Source organism: Toxotes jaculatrix, chromosome 4 (assembly GCF_017976425.1).
Source record: "Toxotes jaculatrix isolate fToxJac2 chromosome 4, fToxJac2.pri, whole genome shotgun sequence".
Lineage (NCBI taxonomy): Eukaryota > Metazoa > Chordata > Actinopteri > Toxotidae > Toxotes > Toxotes jaculatrix.
In genome coordinates, this window is record NC_054397.1 from 11,128,001 (window position 1) to 11,152,062 (window position 24,062).

Consider the following 24,062-nt stretch of genomic DNA (forward strand, 5'->3'; position numbering starts at 1 on the left):
CTAAAGGCTATGTAAGCAGATGAAGGAGGTTTATCGGATGTGAACAGTTGGATGTCTGGAGGGGACTTTCAGCCGGTTAGTTGTGAATGTTGGTCTGAGAGGAAAGAGGAGAGCCATCCTAGCATGTTGATAGAGCACTGTACATTTCTACTCTCTCTGGTACAAAAGGAGGATGATATAAGACCTTAATAAGAGAGGCATTAAGACAGTAGCTGATCCAAGTAAAGATGATGATCTGACATCAGTGGAAATCTCAACAGAGATGGCAGTGAACTCTATCAAGTCTTTTGAGACCATAGGTGAAGGGCTGAAAAGAGAGAGTGGTTGTACGCACACAGCCCCTGCAATATTTCAATATCCTGTTTGTGACTCCTTTGATATGCTGCTGACACAAGATCATCTGAAGGGTTGGAGAAGATAAATGTACATAATGTGCGCTGACTGATTATATTGCGCAGAGAGAAAGACCGCGCGGCCCATCTGTTATTCATGAAGTTTAAAACAGCAGCTACAAGTATCAATCAATCTCTTTCACCATTTGTGCCATTTGTGCGTCACTGAGTGCGCACGGCGCCCTGCCTGTTGCTGCTGCTGCTGCTGGAAGAGCAGAGGCTGTGCGCTCACACCCACATTCAACAGGCACTGGCGGATACTTGTTACATGTACAGTTTCGCCGCGTTTCATAAGTGTTACTATATACTGAAAGACTGCGGGAAGGTTGGAAACAACATTCTAGGAACCTTGGGAGGAGATTTGCGCTTTTTAAGGGGTGGCGATGCGTTTATGTTGCGCGCTATGCTGCCAAAAAGCAAATATTCTCCTACTATTCTAGCTTTGTATCTTAGTAGGTAGACCAAACCCGTGAAACAATCAAGGCATTCACTACTTTCGGGGAAAAGGAGAGGAGGATGGCTGCCCCACATAACGGATCCAACATAACGGCGAACTACACCAACCAGTTTGTGCAGCCGCCGTGGCGCGTCGCTCTCTGGTCCGTCGCCTACAGCTCCGTGCTGGCGGTGGCGGTGTTTGGAAACCTCATCGTGATATGGATCATTCTTGCCCACAAACGAATGAGGACGGTGACGAACTACTTTCTGCTAAACCTGGCGTTTTCGGACGCGTCAATGGCCGCGTTCAACACTTTGATAAACTTCGTCTACGCTGCCCACGGGGACTGGTACTTCGGGGAAGCTTACTGCAAATTCCACAACTTCTTCCCGGTCACATCCGTGTTTGCAAGCATCTATTCCATGACTGCCATAGCTGTGGACAGGTGAGCTCATGAAATGCTGTAAGCACAACGTTTAGCGAATGACTGATCCCAAGTCCTACCCACGCCCCTCACCCCCAACTCCCTCTCTCTCCCCCTCATAGCTGTATGTGAAGGTAAACTGATTATGTTTTTTAATAAATGCGAAATATTTTTTTTCTTTTGTACGCGTGCCTCTATGTAAATCTCATCTGTGTTGGAATAAATTAACAGTCAGTCACAGTGTGTGTATTGAAGAAGAAATACACGTACTATGGTATGAAGGTATGTGCTGCACCTCTATACAGCCATGGAGGTGGAATATATTCCATTTTAATGCAGATTACCCTCGGCACACTTTAATCATCAAATAAGCAATGAAATATCCAGAACATATCCACAGAATGGGAATTTTTAAAAGCAATACAGCATGGAGTATCCTTGTCAGCAAAACTCTTTCATCTCAAGTGTTTCACGCATGATTTTTTGGACATCTCGTTTCCGATTATTCCACTTGGCTATGCTGCCTTCCACCAGCTGTGGCTGATTGAATCTTGTGCATAAAAAAAAAAAAGAAGCAGCTCACATCAGTGTTATTTCTTGCTTGAAGACAAATCACACTCCATTTGGCAAGTGTTGTGCAATTAAATTAATTTGATGAACTAACTTGTCCTGTCATGCTCTTGAGAACTTACTTATATGGAGACCCCCATTCCTTAAATTTAAATTCCACTGATGGCATCATAGGATATGTCCCCACATTATTTCATCAGAGTTTGTGCTCCCTGCTGACTTAAACATATATTTTTCCCCTTCCCTCTAGAAGAGTGGGTAATTACTTGTTTGTGACTTGCATCATTATACTGCAAAGGAGGTTACCCAGCAGGGTGACTTCCATCTCACACACCATGGGCCTGTTCCACACATTTATTTTTACATTTCACTGCCAATGAATCATAGACTGAAGCTATTGTCTTGCAAAGGGTCTGCACTGCAGTGAATGATTATGTATAACAATACCCTAGCAAAGATCATCCTTTCCTACATGCTTTCCCACTCTTTTGACTCTCGCATGCACTCATATTATTTATCGTCTTTGGTTTTTTACACCTTCTCTTTCTTTCTTTCTTTCTTTGTTCCTCCATCTCTTTCTCTTTCCTTTCCCCTGTAGTTTCCAGTAATGCGGTGATGCAGTCATCACTATCAGCCGGGCTTTGATACTGATCAGTGGACCGTCATACGTCATGATGTTTGAATAAAGGGATTAGACTGATGAAGGAGGCGGCCATAGCCCGAACATAATGACAAAAAGCACGTAGAACCTGCATGCAGGCGCAGTGTGTGTCTACAGCTTGTGTGCATGTGTCACAGTGTGTTGTAATATCGTGTGAGGTGTTTTCCTCATCCAGTACTTCTCCTTGACACACAAAGGGAACAATGCGTTTCCTCAGGCCGTGTTCATTTTGACTCCTCTACAGCAACTTCCATGCGTTTGTATTTTTGGTCTGCAGTGTCCATTCGATTCTGTCAACTGTGTACTGAGAAAGAGAACACTGCCATGACCTACATGATGTAGATGTAACCTCCGGTCATGCTTTTCGTAACCCCAGTATGGTGCTGTCTCCGCTCTGATGTCTTGAAATGGCATGAGGCCACAGTTCGTGATCATCTGTGAATTTGTCCTTCCTGCTGACTCTCTGTGCTGCCAAGTGTGTTTCCTTGGGCACTGCAGCAAAATAAACTCAGGTTGCGGTGTGAAAAGTAACTGGCGAAGCCTTGAAGCTTTTTATGATAACACCGCTGGTGACTTTTTTCATTTCTCACACCTTTATTTTCTTGTGTTGACGCTGTGAATGTGCAGAATACAGTCATGTCATTAGTGTCACTACTGTATGCAGTATATTGCCACATCACCTGTAGGGATATATATATAGCATTCGCTTCTATAATAATGTTTCAGCATGTGTATTTGCAGCAGTATTGTGTTACACAACGTATGTACAGTTTTCCTGCATCTACCCTTCTACACATCATGCGATACTGAGGACACCAGTACACACTGATACTTTGTCTATGCTTGAATCACTATCTGGAGTCACTCATTAGGACAATCAAATATTCACATAAAGCACTGTGCATATAATATAGTTTAAAAAGTTAACATATTTAAATTCTGTATCTTTTTTTTCCCCCCGAGTGTGGACACTTAATTATGCGCATATATAAAATCCTTTTCAGACCATTCATTCATATGTATGTCCTTATTTTAAAAATGGTCTCATTAAGTTTTTCTTATGCCTTATTGCAACAATTTATACCTCTCACACTTTCATTAGATAGTAACAAGTAACGGTTAAAAAGACTCCTTAAAGTTTAATGCTATGTGCAGGTAGAGGTAGAGGAGACAAAAGGGACACATCACTGAGAATAATAAGTGCTATTTTCTTAAAAGGGTCAGTTCAACTGAACTCCTGCAGATCGTTTCACTTTAATTTGTCTAAGTTTTGAGATAGCCATCTCTGAGATTTCTACATTGATCCCTATACAGTGATGGTTAATTGAATTTTGTTAGTTGCCCACTAAGAAGTCACTAACAAAATGTGCTCTCAGAAACAATGTCCTGGTCACCCTGGATAATCCACAGACTTTGCTCTGAGCTGTTTTCATTCAATCTACATGGAGAAGAAAAGGCTCCATGAAAACTGTCGGCAGTGTGGTCTGTGGATTATCCAGTGTAATGGCGACATTGTTCCTGGAAGGAGATGCTGTTGTTGAATCTTTAATGAATAATGTTTCAATGCTGTCAGCACCTCAAACAAAAGTCCATTTGCTTTTATTGTATTTTGGTGACAGCAGAAATTTCACAGGCTGCTATTTCAAAACCTGAACAAATAAAACCAAACAGCATGGCCAGATGCTACTATTCATAATCACAAGTATTTTTGAGATACCGTTAAGTGAGGGTAGCTGAACATTAAACGTATTGCTCTCATCTGCGGACATCCGAGCCAACACTTGACATTTAGCTGTGCACATAATGTGCACATAATGTTTGGTGGTGTACTGGTATTGGAAGTCTTATCCAATGTAATCTCTGGTAGTTAAACACCAGGCAGTGATGAAGTGAGTGTTTAGTTGGTAATGTCACACCACGCTGACATGGTTTCCAAACAGTATTGTCGAAAAGCTTTCCTGTGCAGTTTAAGTCACGACAGACTCCCAGGTTGAAAAGAAAAACATGAAATGATTTATAATTCTGCTTCTGTAATGTCTCTGTGATCATGCCCAGTTGATGCTGATGGCTCTGGGAATGTGCTTTGATGTGCTTGGATACCAAAAAGGACTGTGTGTGTGTGTGTTTGTAGGTGCACAACCCTGTTTAGCTTATTCAAGTGTTACTGGTGTTGCATGGTGGTTATTGTTCAGTGGTTACAAGTCTATTAGATCAGCCACCGTCATGCAAGCTTGTTGGATCCCAAACAACTCAGACTGCTCTGGCACATACATGATTGGACATCTAACAAGCTATTCTTACTCTGCCATCCACAAGGGCTAGTGAGATACTCAGAATAAATGCCAAGCAATTACTGGTGAATTGACGGGGCACCATTGTTGTTGTCCCTCAGAGAGTTCCAGTCACTGAGGTGACAGGACAAGGCCCATTCTTTAACATCTCATGAAGATTGAATTAGTGGCTCTAAGCCTGTGTTATCAGCTGTTGAAAATCACATGCATCCTGGCTTGGGTTCACGTTCAGCTGGTAATCTCCTGCCAGTTTGGAGGGCTTCACAGTGTCTTTCAGACAAAATCTCATCACAGTTTTTTTCAAACGATTCATCCATCAGTTTCTCTGAAAATTAAAGCTGTCGTGCAGAAAATTTAGTATAAAATTAATTGTTTGATTTGAAGCCAAAGAGTTTGAGAGTGCCATGATGCCACTGCCATAAAGTATATATGAAACAAACAAAAACTATAAAAGCTTTTATGGGGGGGGGTGTAGACTCGCTGAAATTTAGGAAAATATGGGCTGGAAAATCAAGTTCCAAGTTAAATAAAAATTAAATCAATATTAATATACCAACATTTAACATTAGACTTTAAACAAGTATGTCTTTTTAACATACCAACCTCTGCCCTGTAGGTACATGGCCATCATCCACCCTCTGAAGCCTCGTCTTTCAGCCAAAGCCACCACAGGAGTGATCGTTTGTATCTGGAGTCTGGCTGTGGTTCTGGCCTTCCCCCTCTGCTACTTCTCCACAACTCGAGCTCTGCCCCACAGGACCATCTGCTATGTGGCCTGGCCCCGCATGGCTGACGACCACTTCATGTGAGAAATGTTCAGTAAACTTCTTTTGAAAAAAAAAAAAAAGGAATTTGCTTTGATACCAGGCTGTGCAGCTCAGTCTTTTCCACTTCAGTTAACTGTGACAGCTTTGTTCGAGTTCAGATGTTGCTTGTTTTAACTGGTTGTTCCAAACAGATTTATTACAATCTGATTAAGCTATGAGTTACAGTTTTACACACTGTTTTAACTATTGAGTTATTCCTTGTCAACTGCTGTCATAGCAGATCAATTCAAAAAATGGTAGAAAGTAATGCTGGAAGAGCCAAAGGAATTTCTTTTTAATATATTTACACTGGGAGCACATTGCTTCTGACAGACTATGACCCTTTTCATTTATGTTGACAGCAACATGCACTTTCAGTGTTCTGCTGTTACTGTTTTTCAAAACAAAATAGGATATGAGCAGCTTGTAATTGAAAATTCTTTTGCTCACATTCTTTTTTTCAAGAGACTTTGTGTTAGTGTTTTTCTCATTTTGGACCATACAGAAGATTTGATGATATAGCCACACTGGTCTTAGTAAAGAAGTCAAAGCACAACGGAAATGTACAAAAAATGTAAAATGTATCAGGAGACAACGAGGTGCAACCTGTGTTAACGAAGAACATAAAACCTACTGTGTGTGAAAATTTCACCAATTTTTTATAAATGTAAAAACTCTGCATCCGTTTCTGCTCTTTCTTCCTAGGTATCATATCATAGTGACAGTTCTGGTCTACGTGCTGCCTTTAGTGGTGATGGGTATCACTTACACTATCGTGGGGCTGACGCTGTGGGGAGGGGAGATCCCTGGAGACTCATCCGATAACTATCACGGGCAGCTCCGGGCTAAAAGGAAGGTAAGCACGCTTGAGGGGAAAACAGTGCTCAATTCATTTAAGAATACAGATATAACCCGGGGCAGGCCAATTAGCGATTGTGAACATGATGATCTTTGAAAGCTACAAGTCAGAGAAACAGGGATAATCTATAATTTTCTTCCAATGAGCAGCCAGATGCTCCAGGTAGTTATTATATCAATTCTATTTCATAATCTTAAACCGAAAAAGGAGAAAGACAATTTGAGACAATATCCCAATTTGATGCTTATTTGCCGTGAAGAAAAAAGAGATTTGGGAGGTTTTCCATTTTCCCAGTCTTTTCTGTTGCAACTAGAAGGAATACAAAAAGCGTCTGTTGGCATGGAACAGTTTTCCAGCTTTCTGTTGCTGTGCATATATTTGTGGAATTGGAATTTAAGCCTCTGTTTCTATTAATTTAATTATTGTTGCTAAAAACATTTATTGTCTAATGGGGGACATCCCAAATCACCAACAAATCTAATTAATTGTTGCTTGGCCAGTTTTGTGTTCACTGTACATTTATGATATTCTGTTAAGTGTATGAATCAAATACCTCCCTTTTTGTTGTGCTTTATCACAGTAACCAATATTTATACTTTGAAAATGATGGATCATGTTTCTACTTGATAGTAGCAGCAGTAGGTTGACATAGAACCCAAAAACATTATTTTTCTTCACTAAAGCAAGAACTCTTGGCTCTTTAATCATCAGAAATAAACAAAAACTTGAAATATTACATCTAATTCCCACCAATGACATTGAAAAGAAAAAGAATAGTCTACTAAGCTCAAAAATTAGTGAGTAGTGGAGCTTAGCTTTAAGTTTTAATCTCAGGAAAATAAATATTAAGAGTATCATTAGACATTAGACACACTGCACTGTGAACATTTCAGGGAAGAAAACCTTGATTCCACACAGCACAACCTTTGTGGTTGTCACTTGTCTTCAATCAACTGCTTGTCCGTGAATCCAGACAGGCTCAAGCTCTGGAACAGTGTCTTAAGGGCATCATGAGTTTGTCCGCACTTTGGCAGACACATCTGAAGCCATGGCCTTTACGTCTCAGGAGTCTGGAGCTTATTCAAGACGTTTTTACAACGGGAGTGTTTACAGCCACAGTGAAAAGCAAATGTGAGAAAAACAAATCAACACACGCCTACTGCAGCAGCTCTGGTAAATAAAATTATATTCAGCATGGGCAGGTTCAGTTAATTACAATAGATGTTATTATACACCTGGGATCACTCATAGAACTGCACTGTATGTTTTATGGAAATATTTTTTTACTTTAGCTCAGCAGATCAGCAGCTCCCAACCTTTTTTGTCTGTCATGTCCCTACAACTCTATCAGATGAGCTCAAGTGCCCCTTAAACAGATATAAAGCTGGATGTTAATTACCTATTAATTTCAATTGTTGACTCTGGAATTGTTGTTCTGGAAATGGTATGCTTTATCTCTTTTTATCCTCTAGGTTTACGTTTATAGCAATGGCAGAAGCTAGCCATTTTAATTTTTTGTTCCTTACTTTCAGCCGTCTTATAAACTGCTACAGCTTCTACCTTTGATTAATGCTGAACTGGTTAACACGCTTTCCAACAGCCTCAGTTTAAAAGCCAGTGTGTGCACTCCTGCCTGCAGTTCATAAGGCGATGCAAGAATTCATGCTTTATGCCACTGTATTAAACGAGTGAGTGGTCAGCTCTCAAGCGGACTGTCATACAGCACTGAACAGGGTTAGTATAGGAACAGACACAGGTGGAGCTCCCAGATAAAACTCTGCTTTGACATCATGTCGATTCCCCTATGTATCATCAATGGAAAACATTACTTTGCTTCTAATTTTGTCGTCCCTCAGCATGATTTCTTCTGTCTCTGCCTTCACTTGGTCTCACGCTCTCATGCTCTCACCTCTTCCCGAGAATCAGTATTGGCTTCACTACAATGGTCATTATTTCTGAGTCTTCTGAGTCTAGAAAATGGGTCCGTGGGGAGTCTTTCCAGAGTAACTGCAGAGATCAATAAGTGAAAAGGAATATTTGAGTGTCTGGGTGTTTGTGTGCTGTTCTTTGTAGACAGGATTGTTTTCAGTATTACATTCCAGACTCTTTGTTTCTTTTAGTGCCTGTTTCAAAAGCACTTTGCATCATTCTTGTGTGTATGTGTGGGTGCGCGTTAAGTCTGAATTATGAGATTTAAGCCTCACTTTGAGGGACAAAATGTGCTTGTAAGTATGTTTATCTTTCAACTTCTGTCTTGTCTTCATCGCCAGTCTCATTGTACAGTGCCTTTTTATTGTGGATGAATGTCATGCAGGTTGAGAGTTTAGTGCTCACAGGCGCTGGTCAGAATAGGTTACAGAAAGGAGCAAACAGCCCAGGGCAACACTGTAGAGCAGAACTAGCTGGCTCAAAAGCTAATGTTATTACTGTGTCCCAGACTGGGGCATATACTAAATAAATAAAAATATTCAGCTCAGTGAACTGACACAGTAGGAAAAAAATCAGCTAGGTGACCTGCACAAGAATTTAAATGACTGTGACAGAAATGTTGTTTAAAGAGAATCGTTGAATAGTCACAGTTTGAGTGATAAAGGGTTTTTTTTTTTGTTTGTTTTTTGGCTTCTATTTTTCAAATGATCCATACTTTTGCTAATTTATCAATTTGATCTTTTTATTACAAGCCACTTGTCTTCAGACCTGTGGAGAACATCAATTAAGCAACACTGAACACAAACGTCTCCTAATCATGCATACTGTTTATGATATTAAAGAACAAAACTATGGATCATTATTTGTGTCCCGATTTAAATGCTGCATGTTTATTCTTGGCACATTTTGAATATGTGGTGAGTGTACACAGAAAAGTGCTAAAATTAAGTGTACTCAAACACTGAATGTCTGTATGCATTGTAAATCTGTTTAATTTTTTAAGTGTGTCGTTGATGGATGCTTTTGAGCCAATTCACTGCACACAGGAAATTGATTAGCTTCTCTCAGCAGCCAAAAAGTTTAAACAAATTGTGGTCGGAGGGGAAACAACTGCAGGAATACTAAGCATTAAATATATGGAAAACCATTTAGCTTTCTCTACGTGAAGTTTGTTGCCGTCTACCGTATGTATATAGTGTATACTGTCCACCACTAGTATGTAGTGTGGCACTGAAATGCAGGTATTGTTAGGCCAACAGGTAATAACTGAGCTTTAAAAAGTGTAATATCCACTAGACTACCCTAATTGCCCCCCTAATTGCCACTAGCATGGATGTAATCATTTACATTCATGCTAACAGCTCTGTAAGGCTGTATTTAGACCATCACAGCATTGCATCGCAATGCTGTACTGTGCCTCTGTGTGGCAGAGTGACGATGCTAACATGCTGATATTTAGCACATATAATATTATTTTATTATTACTACGTTTACCATTAGTTTAGCGTGTTAAATCGGGGAGTTCCCAAAGTCTGTAGGATTCATCCTCTGATGATCTACAAATTTTCAAAATTATAAAATACATCAATACATCCATTCACTTCTATTGTATTGGGTTGGCAGCAGGCTATTTAGGTAAACTGGTTATTTAAGTTATTGTTTATAGAAAAGCCTGTTACAGTCAGCTGTGGTGATTGCCTCATGCTAACCCCAGACGTTGCCTTATTTGACAAAGTTTGGCCCATCAATAACATCATCAGTAACCAAAATTTCCTATGGTATTTGCTGAACAGTGACACAGTGACACTCAAAACAGCTGTAACCCACTCAAGGCACTGACACAGTAATTTATTTTAGGTCAACAAAATGAAATGAGCCAAAGTAATGAAGCAGGAAGCAGTAAATTCATGCAAAAATAACGTCTGAAGAGCCTTATTATTTCTCAAGCTCTTTCTCAAGTATTTTCACGTGTTTCACCTTCATGACAAATTTCCTGTGCACCTATCAGAGGTCTGTGAGGTGATAGCAAGCAATAAAAAGCTCCATCTTTCTATCAGTTTTCATCATCTTTGCGAAGAGAAAGATTCACCAGTCCATTGTTTTGAGTTAATCCATTTTTCTGCAATCACCACGCCACAGGCGCTCTATTTAAGCTCGCACCTGCGGCTGTGTGTTCGAAATGTCAGTCTGAAGTGCAGCACTAATGACTTGTCATAAGACTGCCGTACAGCTCTTTAAGATAATCTGTGTTCGACTTGTGTTGTAAGTGCCATCAATTGTCCATCCTCCTATTGCTGGAAGTATTGGTGGGTGTTTGTGTGTGTTTGTGTGCATGTGTGTGTGGATGTAAGGATTGGGATGGATTACCTCTACAAGATTGGATTTTTCCAGAAATGAAGTACAACAGTGTTAAGCCGCAGTACATGTGAGTGTCCTGCTAACCTGCAGCAATAATGGGGCTGTTTTAATCCTGACTGGACAGGTGTCAATAACTGTGTCTGTCCAGAGAGAGAAGACAAGCAGAGGTGTGCACAGGCAAGAAGCCTAGACTTGTTCCATAATGAAAATCACAGTAGAAGCAGTTTTTAAGGGTCATTCACCAAGCCACACTATAATACAATAGGGGTTGGCCGCTTTCTTTCGACAGTAAGTGCCTGCCTTAAGTACTGTGGCTATAGTCACATAACCTCCTTTGCTCTTCTCACCAGTGATTGTTCAAGACAAAAATTGAATCTATGTCTTCTTCACACTCTGACAAAGGCTGCTGCTGTTCTTTGGATCTCCCTTTCTTACTTTCTTGGATATTTCTTTCTTCTTCTCTTTTTCTAATCGCTCATAACTACTGACTCCCTTGAGTGCCTTTGAGACTGAGCAGTCTCCTAAAATTACACTTATATCAACTAAATGTACATTCCAAATATGTTTTTGAGGATACGTAATTGCTGCCTCAATTATGAAAGCTGGCTTGCTTTTGTTTCCTACAAAACATGCTGTCGCTGTTTAGTTGTATACAAATTTTATTTTTTTTAGTATTTTCCCAATATCAGTACCTTAAGTGCTATAAGCCTGTAAACAAGCATAAAACAATTATGCAAAAATTTCTACAAGCGATAACCCAGAAACCCTAAAACATAACCCATCCACTTCTTTCAAAATATAGTTCCTGTTGCAAACTTGTAACATATAAACACAGGGTTGCACTGAGGGATCTTTAAAAGACTCACTCCAGTACTCCTTGCTTAATTTGTTCTCTTTCTTTTTCTTCACGTTTCTTTTGTTTTGATGGAATCAGTTTCTCTTCTGTTTAATCGCTCTGTGGCGTTCAGACATGCACCTTGCTGAGGTTTGTCTTTATTGTAGCACATTCCAAATTGTTGGTGGGACTCACTCTGGCTTCAAGCTAACTAATGGGTAGTCATTTACTGGATTAATGGGGGAACATAAATCTAGTGCAGGGGCAAGCCCCAAGACTGTTTTGGTCGGTTACGATCTAACTCAATATCCATTTTGTGCATTAAAAAGCTCATTAGCTGTTGAGTTCCATTAGTTTTCTTTCAAAATCAAATTGGTATAAAACTGATATGTTTTCCTCATCCACACCCATGTGTTTCCCAATGCTCACTTTGAGTTACATGTGAAATACTGTGTTTATGAAGATTTTGATAGCAAGGTACAGTGAGTTTGTTTAAAGTGTTTACTGCATCTTCTTTGAAGTTGTTGTTTTCATTATTTTTACATCAGTCATCTGGCTTTGTAATTATGTTTTTTGCAGCAACATTATTAACACTTCATAATAATCAGACCTTAAAAACTCTTTGAAAGCATCACAAGCGAATGCTAATACAGTCCTAATGGTTCATAAAGCCCACTTGAATGCCTCAATGAGGAATTGACTAACTGCACGCAGTTAATGAATTAGTGAGGCCTTTAGTGTCACATCTAAAGGCCTCAGTAATATAGTGAACCCACTGCATTTTCACACATTTTTGCTGATTAAACCTCTTTTTAGGGCTTTGTGGGTTTATGCAGTCATCTCCTTTGCTTTACTGTTTGTTACACTTGTTAGGGAGAGACAACTTACACCTTTATCACAGTATTAGTCGAGTCCTCCTTTAATGACCAGTATAGCTCTGCCAACCATCAACCTTTAACTTAAATGGAGCTGTGATTAGTCAAAAATAACTAATAATAACTACAATAGCTTAATAACTAAATCAACAACCTGTGGCAGTATTTGGGGCCTTTAATAGAAAAGCAATAAAGACCTGGTCACTGTCCACTAAACAACCAATCCTCCTAAAAATGTTATGGGTTCTGAGATCCCAGACAATGGAGTGCTGTCCCCGCTTCCTGGTTGTAACACTCCATTTGACCCTTTGACTTGGGGGTGGAAGCTGGAAGAGAGGCTAGTCATTGCACCACTCAGTCTGCAGAACGTGCTTCCAAAAACAGGGGAAACAAACTGGGGAAACATTAGAAAGCGCAGTTTAGGCAGAGGAACAGGGCAACAAGACAAGGTAAATTTAAAATGGTTATAAAACAGCACTCACCTGGCTTGGCCAGAAACTCCCAGTTGCCCACATCATAGTACCTTGCTTTAAAAAAAGAAAGCACATAGGTGAGCTCTGATGTGTGGAAGCAAACTGATGTTTTTGGGTCTAGAAAGCCTCATTGGTTTGGGGGTTCCACAAGAATTTGGTGGGGAAGTGAGGGCGTGTAGAGTGGCAGCCACAGAGCTGTAGTTCCGGATAAATGTCTGCAGGAGTTAGCAAATCCAAAAAAAAAAAAAAAAACCTGAACCTGTCGATTGTGATGCAAGTTCTTTCTCATCCCCGGAAAAAAATTAGGATATCAACCAAGTACAAAAAACAATTACGTCACAGTCTGCTGCTCAGTTACCCTTGGCCCTTGTCCCCAGCCCCTGCTCACTTCTTCTGGCCATTGTCCATCTGCCCATCAGATGTCCCCGGACTTTCTTCCAGTCCAGGTACTCATAATGGCCGCTTGGAGTGTTGAAAACAGTCTTCCTTCTTCTCCCTCCCTGATTCCGACTAGGTGGAAGGCATTCCTGAGATCTAGCTTCATGAAGATGGTGGCTCCCCACAACAGTTCAAAAGCGGTGGAGATGAGAAGAAGAGAGTTCTATCTGTTCTTAATCATGTCGTCATTGAGGCCCCAGCAGTCGATACCAGGTTGTAGAGTCTTACACTTCAGGTGTGATATTCTGCTGACAGGCTGCCTTCATAGGTGTTAGTGAAGTAATTTCAGTTGATAGCCCATTTCTCCTCTTACAAGCTTCCTGCCAACAAGGGACCAAGTAAATCCCTGTCCTCTTTGCACTTTGCCATTTAAAGTGAAAATGCCATTCTCCTTTTTGTCCCCATTTTCCATATTGTAGCACTGATATGGAATAGCTTTAGATCACGAAGACGTTTCTTTGAGCCAGTTTGGTGTAAACTGACCCTCTGTATTTGAGAAGTGGGACTGAATGCGTTTGAGATTCTGCTCTCAGACCTGATGGAAGGGCTTAGATGATCGCAACTGCAGGGCTCAGCAAATTGCTTGCAGTTGTCTCTCCTGGTTTGAGGTGTATATGTTGGTATCTTCTAACAAGAAAAACCTGTGAACATTTGCCACGCCCAGTCATAAGACATAGATGGAATTATGTTGACATTTTCCAGAGAGATTCTACCCTAGGCATCTCTCATCCACTTGCCTGCTGCCCTCCTGTTATAAGAAAATTGCCATGGTCATAAAAATCATCTTGTTAAAATTGATGGAATTCACTCTCTCAAACTTATTCATATTTAGCATCTGGTAGATTCACAGCAAAGCCTTGCTGTGAACCACTAGTATGAATGCAGATGTTGTGCCTATCCAAGAACCAAAACCCTAGATGTGTTTTGTTGCAAGGGGAGAAAATAAATTCTCCCCTTAACAAGAAGAGAGTGCTTCCGACTTCCGTAATACAAAGTTATCTGCAGCATGACATGTTGTATCAAAGCTGCACAGAAGCCCCACCTGCTGTGGTGCTTTATCTCAAAATAATGTTAGCTTGAGTGGTTTAAAGGAATTATTTTAAATTTGGGGAAATTTGCCTGTTTGTTGTAAGGTAGGCTACATATGAACACCAGCAGCCTGTTAGCTTAGCTTAGCTTAGCTTAGCACAAAGACTCGAAATGATGGAAACAGCTACCTTGCTCTGTCCAAAAGTAACAAATGTGTTATACCATCATCTCAAAAGCTTACTGCATTGTACATGAATGTAGAATAAGTACAGCATTAAAGTTTGATGTCTACACCGGAGTGGGAGGTAACACTATAGACTTCTCCCTCAGGTTTAGCTGCATATTCAGCAGACAGATCTATAGATTCACCTATCAGTCTTCTCATCTAACTCCCAGCAAGAACTGTTCCTATTCCAATGGGATTTTCTCCCACTTTTTCTCCTGAATGTCCCGCAAATTACTTTTCCATTGGACTCTTGGCTCTAACAACAATGTGTAATGTCACCAGAAGTCTCCACAGGTCTCACAATAACATAATTCTTGGTGATATTACATGTTCTGTTACAACAAACTGCATATCTCAGGACAGTAATCCTGCTGTACAGAACTGTTGGGTACAGTACAATTGCCTTTACTAACCCTATTTTGTGACATTTTTTCCTCTGTGTGTTTTTTTGTCCCACTGGTCTTTGTAGAATAGCAATCCTGACACATCAAAGTGGTAAAAAGAGATAAGACATCCTCCCTTTGAGGTCTGCTCGACTGTATGTAAATTTCCCATATTTGTTCTTCACTCATCTCTTATTCTCTCTGCTCTGTCTGAGATCATTTACATCCAACCTAATAGAAAAACCAACCAAGGTTGTCTGAATGTGCACACATATAAATTCACACAAAAAAGTACTCTTGCATGTACAGTGTATGTAAGATTTATATGGGATACTAATAGAAAAAAAAATGGAAAAAATGTTGGTTTGCAATCAGTGTAGCCCTTTGTTCTAGCAACCTAGAAAGTATTCCCATTAAAGATAATATTTTCTAATCTACTGCAGACAAAGAGCAATTTTAAAAGCCAGCAGCGTGTTAGGAATTTAAAGAAACAGAAATAAGGCTCAAAAATATATTTCTCACTTGCTTTTCTTTTCACCATCAGACCATTGCTAGATGTTGGTGATACGTGATGTGCAGTCATATGGTTCTCTGTCATTAGACCCTTCTTCTCTTCCTTGCCCTCTGCAAAACAACCTCAGCATCACCAACACCGATAAGAACACTGAGACACAGAGAGAATTACTTTTCTTCTCTAGCCAAACCATCGCCCAGTTTTACACAGGACAAAACAAACCAGGCAGTATGTCCAGGAGGAAGATAGAAATAATTGAAGCGTGTGAAATGTTTTTCAATTCAATTCAATTTTATTTACATAGCGTCTTCCACAGTCAAAATTGTCTCAAAGCAGTTTCTCTTTAATGCAGATGTGTCACATGTTAAAGCAGTTATTATGAACAGTTATCATCTTAACCCTGTGAGCCCGTAGGTATCATATATGATACCCACATTTCTGGGACTCATTGCATCACCATCAAGCATAAACTTTGCATTTAACCCTTTTAGATGAACTCTTATGCTCGTATACTGACTCCTGGTAGACACTCCTCACTTTTCCAAATGTTTTGACATGTGTGATACAAACAAAAAATATATTTAGAATTTTTTTTTTTATTTTTTTTTTTTACATTTTGTCAAAGGGACAAATAAAGAGTTCATATTTGAAAAATTAGAATTTTCTGACCATTCTTTCATAGTTCAGGTCTCACAGGGTTAAATTTGTGCCATTTACAATGAATTTATATTGACAAGTTTACACAGCAGTATAAAATGTTAGATAAACTACTTCAGACACCTGCAGCAAAATCCATCCGACCACTGTCCATCTCCATCTGTTTTTAATCAGAGTCAATAAACAGAGGGTTCTAGCACACTAGAAATGTAAGAAATTCAGGATGACAGTCTTCCATCTGTCCTTTTATTGCAAACCGCTGTGGTTTCAAAACAACAGGTGTCAAATGTAAACATGTAGCACATTGATTGTTTTTGTTATTTATGTAATCTTCCTTGCTCACAAGGTGAGGCATTTCTTAAGGTAGCTTTGTCTGACAGACTGACCCGAAGGGGCAAAGATTTTCAAATTTTCTCAAAGACCTTCATTTGAATTTTCCTAGGACTTAATCATCCACTTCTTTTATTAAGCTCACAATGTGGAGTATGAATGTTATTGCTGGTGTGTAACACAGTCAGAATCACTGTCTTAACCTCTTAGTTATTTGTTTAGCAACCTTTTAATTCAGACAGTTCAAGACAGTAATATCAATAAAAGGGTTTTATGTTTGTGTTTCAAGAGAGGAAATTGAAAGAGTACATTTCAGATCTTCTGGCAGGTGGTTCCAGCTCACAGGAGCGTAAAAGCAGAAAAAGCTGCTTCTCCAGGTTTGGAGTTGACTCTTGATATTTTTAAAAGGCCAGCTCCAGATGACCTGAGTGATTTGGAATGTCATGACTGACCATCACTTCAGAAAAGCAGTACATTGTACCAGAATATTCAGGACTTTGTATATGAAAAGGAGCTGCTTAATAATTAATTCCAAATCTCACTGGAAACCAGCAATGCAATTTAACAACAGGAGCTATGAGTTTGTATTTTGCTGTACAAGTTTCTCTGCTCTGAAGACACTTCAGCTGACCTATAGTCCCTTTTGCAAGGACTCTAAGAAGATTTTTGTATGCAATTTTGTCATTGTAAACAAGAAAAAAATTTAATATTATTTTTTTTTTCGTTCCTGGTTGGGTCTTATGACAGCATTCCCAGGCTTTTAGGTCAGACCATTAGTTCAGTAATCAGTGCATCTGTTACCCAGTTTCCCAGACACCCACTCAAAATGTGATGAAATTCTCAATCAATTCATTAAAAAGATTAAGGGGATTAGGCTTCAGATCTCTCCACTATCTCCACCAGTTCCTGTGCTCTCCCACTTCGAATAAATCAATCGGTCAACCTCAACATATCTGGCATGACATCATGCTCATTAGACAGCATTCCCACTTGTCTTTAAAAAGCGATTTCATTTTTGCCAACCCTTCTGTTCTAACTGAATAATGGGTTGGTGTTAAGAATGTACCTTTAGCTGCCACCCATTTCCCTATTTCTTCTTGCTCATTCCTTGTTGGTAGCAAGTTACTTTGTTGTTTAATATGAACTAAGACCCTAATGCTAGACTGTACTTTCCCTTCAAAAAACAAGTGAGTAGGGTGATAGACAGTCTCTTGATTACTCAAAATACGCTCTTAATGATTATTGGATAAGAGAACAAATTACTTCCATTTTTGTCTCTTTTCACTAGCTCTCTGTGAGATTTGGAACCAATTGAAAGACGAATTGCTGATAGATTTTTTGGCATTACGTTTTAGGTACATGAGCCACTATGGGTCCCTCAGATTTGCAACTTAGTGCATAATAATTCATTTTGCAAGATCCATTTGAAATTAGTCCTTAACTCTCAAGAGCTTTGTTTTAACTGTAATCTGTTTTTTCATCTGTTCTCCTCTTGCTGTCTGAGTTTTCTTTCATCTGTTTTCTCTTTTATAAGGCACTTTGTAACTGTATAACATATACCACAAACAGTACATGTAAAAATGTACCCTTTGTACTCCATGTTGTCATTTTTTTCTTTGTTGTTAGGCCTTCTATTTGTGCACAAGTCAGGCTTTGCACCAGTCTCATTCTCATTCTGCAACAGTTTGACATGACAGCAACTGAATTTTTAAACAATGTGTATTCAAGCAGTAGGAGTCTGTCACATTGTGGAATAATTATCATGCAAACATTTTGATCGCTTGTATTTTTCCAGTTGATGGAAATAATGGTACAAATTTTTGCTTGATGTCCGCAATGCTATGTACAAGCTAGAAATTTGCAGGATGCAGCCATGGTATTCCCATCAGCAACATTATGCAATATGAACACAAGACAGTTAGAAATGTGTGCTTTGACATTCTCATTGTCCCCCATGATGATAAATGGGCAGCGGGGGCAGAACTTCTCTACATTCTCAGTATTTTTTTTTTTTTTTTTAGATGTGCTCACAGGCCTAAAGAGGGTTTTATAATGTTTATATAAACCACTGCATGAGCTCACCTAAATCTCCTGTGCCTCGCAGGATATACTTTCAATATTGTTTGTGTAGCTGTGTGAACAAGAGACTACGGATTCTGTCTTTCTATCGCAACCAAAATCTTAGTGCCTGTGGACTGGATGTTACAGTAGAGTATTAGGGGAATGATGCATGTTTTTGCTTTGCTCTGGCATTTTCAAGACTATTGATTCACCTAACCAGGTGCTATTTTTTATTTATTTACCTGTGTATAACACATGATATTTTAGCTGCCACTGAATGTATGTTTAAAAATTTTAAAGAAATGCACTGTCTACTTGTTCCCTTCTAGACTGTTAAAAACTGGCTGATATCACAGGTAGAATAATTTCACTTATTCTGTTATGGGGTGTTGTAAGTATATGTCAAAACAACTAGTCTCCAGTAAGGACTGTGGTAAAGCAGACACATACTTTAAATGTTTCAGAATCCAGTCCCATATAAAATATCCTGTGAGTATTTAGATATATAAGTTGGACTGTATTGAGATGTCTGGCAGACCAAATATGGACAATTTAAACAAGACCCAGGAGGACCTAGCAAATGTATGTCTCTTCCTAAAGGTTATTTATGTATAACAACAGGAGGTTGGTTATTTAGTGAATCAAACGTGTATCACGGTAATACGCTGCTGGAAATAGTTCCCACAACCTCACAGTCTTCTCCTGTGTATCAAAACCTTAAAAAAAGTATATATGTGGCCCATTTTTTGAACATTTACCTCTTCAGTGGAAACGAATGGGCTTGCAGCTAAGCGCCACACATAGGGAAGTCAGCACAACAGATTTTGTTGGCAATAGTCCAAATATAGGTGCACACAGCATTGTCCTTTAAAGTAACTCTGAAAGAACACATTACTGACATAAGTTTCACAGTCATTCCCAAGTTACATTAAAATTAGTTGATCAAATGACCTAAATAACTTTTTTCAGTTTCACTAGTACTGAGCTATATACAGATTTGACTGATACACAGCATATACTTTGGAATAAACACAACACTGGACTCTTCACCTTCCCCTCTAAGCACAATCCTTCTAATTACTGTAATAAACAATTAGTGGAGTCTTTGGTAAAAGAGTACTTCACTTGTGATGGAAACATTTACACTCCCTCTGTATACTTTGGTCTTTATTTCTTTGAGTTCATTTAACATGCACACTGACCTAAGACAAAAATACTGACTGAAGGGTTCAGTGCTGTTAGCAACCTGAAAAAACCTCTTTGAAACGTGCACTCAAAAAAAGGGGAGCCAGGAGGACGTCTGTTTAGATTTCAGGAGGGATGCAATGATGTCTGTTTTGTCTCTAGTAACTTGCCTCTCCAGCCTGCCTCTGAGGAGTCGCACAGTATAATGGATTGTGTTCCCAGTTACCACCCAGAGACAAGCCACAGCAGTTCATTCAGATCACTTCCAATAAGAAACTGAGATTGAAAAATTAATTGAAAGATTGATAAATGAATTGACTTTTCAGGAATTATATAAAGAAATGTTTACAGGTAAATTACCTTAAATGCCAATCCTTGAAATGATGTTTAGTGCCATTTAGTGCTACAGGCATGGTCCAATACAATCTGTAATTGTTGTTCTAATTCTGTTAAACACATAATAAAGTGTTCCCAAGGCCTAATCTTGTAACTGTGTAAAAAGGTTAAGGTTGTTATCAGTTATTGCTATGTGAGAAGACATTTGAGATATTTGTGATGGCACAATGGCACTCCCTGATTTAATTTGCTTAGATTGTGGAAGCAGTGGGAGCTACTACTGTCACTGACTATCATTATTGATGCATTAATGTATCACTATTAGTGGAGGTTTTTTTTTTCTTTGTTGGTTGGTTGTTTTTTGTCTCATATATCTATAGAATATGAGTTTAAATATCAAGATAAAGTTTATAAAAATATTTATATATATTATATATTATTTATATATATTATATCATTTTTGTTGTATACAACTGGATGTACTGAAAACTATCAGCGATTTATTTTTAAACTGATGAACTCTTAAAAACCTGATGATTTCCAGGCAGGTGCTGAAGTGTTCCAGTTCTTGTCACATTACCAGTTATAGGTAATGTGGGTATGTTATACAAACTTTCAGGCAATTCTAACCTTGTTAATGGCAATATCAAATTATGAGAAATTTTGGATCAATATAAATAAACTCAGATATAGGGACAGATGAAGTACTGCCATTTACGCTTTGATTCAGTCTGGTCAGAAGATGGTAACAGTGGTTGACCAGTTAACCTCCCGTATAGCAGATTAGTTTATAGCTTTGTTTAGACTTTAGTGTTACAGTGGAACTTTGCTTAAATGTTTTTAGACATACGTGTCCATGTGAAAGTCTTTTAAGACATTTTGATCAGATATGATCAAGATATGAATCTTTGGAATTGGCGCACACCATCCTGCTTGCTTTTGATTACAGTTCTATAATAGTACATCTGTCTAATGCCTGCAGTGCCAGGTGTGACCAAAATGTAATTCAGAAATGGACTGAAATTACATGCACCAGATTCTTCCCTGCAAATATTCATCAGTTTCAGAGAGTAATGGAAGGTTATCAGAGATTTTTTTTCCTTCTTTATATTTTTCTCTCGCTTTCTCTCGTGACAGCTTGTGAATGTCTCTCATCATTGTTTACGCTCTCTGTGTTGCAGGTGGTGAAGATGATGATCATCGTAGTGGTGACCTTTGCCCTCTGCTGGCTGCCCTATCATGTCTACTTCATTGTGACGGGTCTCAACAAGCGTCTGAGCAAGTGGAAGTACATCCAGCAGGTCTACCTGTCAGTGCTGTGGCTGGCAATGAGCTCCACCATGTACAACCCCATCATATACTGCTGCCTCAACAGCAGGTGGGTAACAACAGGGTAGTGCTGACAGACCAGAAACCAAATTGCTGCAACAGAACACCCCTACTTTAACACTGTTACTGAATGAGAAAACCAAAGAGGAATTGATTATATTATTACACATGGCTGAGTGTAATTGTGTAAGTACTGTTATCTGGTTTACTAGAAGATAAAAAGGTTAGGCCTGGATTCATTATTTACAAACTCTGGAAGAAAATCTGTTAGGAGCTTTTATCATTATGTCCTAATAGTAAAGAGAATGGCCAAATTGTCAAGGGTGCTTTCAAATCAAGCAGAAACAAAACAATTAAAACAACAAAACAAAAATTATTTTATGGCAAAGGAAAATGATTTCCTTCAGTTTATCAAGTTCAGTTCCATGTTTTGTCATGTTGTTTGGTGTCTCCAGTAGTGCAGAGCCCGTTCAACATGTGCCTGTCAGTAGGGGCTGATTCCTTGGCCATGATCCAAACAAGGTTACAGACAAGATGAAACATTCAATGCACATAATAAACTGTCGCAGCTGAGGTCTGCCTTCATGTGTGCTTTGTAAATTTTCCAGGTGCTGCACTGCCCTCATAGCGTAGTTCCAACCTTTTTCTTCATGTCAAGTTAACATGTAGAATCTTTACAGTCGACACTGCACTTCCTTGGGTCTTCAGCAATACATCTGCAAAGTTTTGGAGTTGATCGGATCAGCCGTTTGTCGAGAAAATCTAAATACAGACAGACAGATTTCTCCACTTAGATGTATCCCTCTGATTTTCACTCTTAAAATATGCCAATACCTTCAAGTCTTTCAAATTTAATAAGCTGAAAATGTTACTGCAGAAAATGTTGAAACATTTTGTTGTGTATAGTGGCTGTCATTTTGAAGTGGCTTTCGTTTAATATGTGCACCGACGGTGTGTTTGTTGAACGCCAGTAAAACACGTCTAAGTAGTCAAAGTCTCATTACTCAATCTACACAGAAAATTTTGATTTGATTCTTAAAAAAAAAAAAGAAAAAAAAGAGCATCTAAAGCAGTGTGGTGTATTAATGAATACGACCTCAGTGCATTCAGAAAAGGAGTCAAAGCCAAGCTGTCAAGTATGGTTGAGTACTCTCACTATAAATACAGCACTTCCACATCAATGGATCTCGTTTTTCATCACTCAACAAACATTTAGACGTGCGTCACTAACTGCCTTTTAAAAAGCTTCAGGGACACCTGAATACAGTCTCTTCTTGGCTGAAGAGCCAACCTTTGGTGAAATACAGTATACAGCATATGCTGCTTCTTAGAAAAAAGACCGTGCAGCATTCATTAGAAAACACATTATTAAACGTACCCATTAGACAGATTTACTTGAATTTATTTTCCATTTATTATTTTCTCTCCATTTTCCAAGCACCTGCCTGTCCTTTGTTTGCCAACTCTTCTGCTCTCTCTCTAAATGTGGCACCAGGTTTCGAGCTGGCTTCAAGCGAGCTTTTCGCTGGTGCCCATTCATCAAGGTGTCCAGCTACGACGAGTTGGAACTACGCTCTACACGGCTGCACCCAACACGCCAGAGCAGCATGTACACGCTGTCGCGAATGGATACCACCATGGTGGTTGTTTACGACCCTGCCGAAGGCGATGGCGGTGCCGGTGGTGGCTCTGGGAGGAAGCACTCCCTGCCCACAAGGAAGAGGAGCTATGTCACGTCTCGCCACACTGAGATCACTGGATGCAACGGTGGCAGTGCGAAAACACAAAATGGAGGCCCTCCAAACGCTCAACCAGAGGAGTTCTCTTGAGGAGCATTTCCACAGACATGCATACATCAGAATACATACACACAGACATGTGCATGCGCAAGAGGTTTATACACATGGATAACACACTGTACATACAAACAGTGCACATGGTGTTTGCTTAATTTAGACACAGAAGCATTTTATCGAGGCTGAAGAGATTACTTTAGCAGAAAAGAAACAGTTGGATATGGATATTATTGAATATATTACTTTCATTGATAAGATTAATTTTCTAAGATACTCTGGAGCATGGATGGATTAGCGGAGCTGTCCAGAGGCCCAAGGGCTCAGTGGGCTGCAAAGTCTCAGTTTGACTGTTACTACAGTCAGACACCTCAGTCCCGATTCCAGTGCTAAGATATCCCATTCATATTATATATGTCAGTATTGTCAATCATATATTTAAGTATTGGAAATCCACCGATACGAGTGTCTAGATACAGTATCTATTTTACTATATTTTTGTTCATATTTTCCTTGCATTATACAGCTGAGCCATAACTTTAAATAAGTAAAGCAATTTAAATATGTTTGCAATTTAAATTGCTCCACTGTAAGAAAACATAGTATAATATAGTACATATATATAGTAATATACCGTTTTGTGTGACATCTGGGTTAGGGTTGGAAACTTTGGGAAATATTCCTCCATCTTCATCTTCATCAACAGCATGAATAAACTAGTAAAGTTCAAGATTGTCTTTCAACCAACAGCAGAACTTTAGAGTTAAAGTCAACAAGGCACCGTGTCCCAGAAAAAAAAGGAATGCTAGCAACTGGGATTTGGCGTGTGTGGGGGGCTTTACATGTTTGTGCCCAGGGATCTGTTGTCT

At 39.2% G+C, this 24,062-nt stretch overlaps 1 protein-coding gene across 1 annotated transcript; it reads left to right on the top strand.

The window, feature by feature from the left end:
• The first annotated feature begins 905 nt into the window (after positions 1-905).
• On the top strand, positions 906-23,229 carry tacr3a (tachykinin receptor 3a). The gene is made up of 5 exons (XM_041036293.1): positions 906-1,276; positions 5,394-5,582; positions 6,289-6,439; positions 21,253-21,449; positions 22,896-23,229. Exons 1-5 carry the CDS (start codon positions 909-911, stop codon positions 23,227-23,229), a joined length of 1,239 nt encoding a protein of 412 aa, XP_040892227.1. The 5' UTR covers positions 906-908.
• The last annotated feature ends 833 nt before the right edge of the window (positions 23,230-24,062 follow it).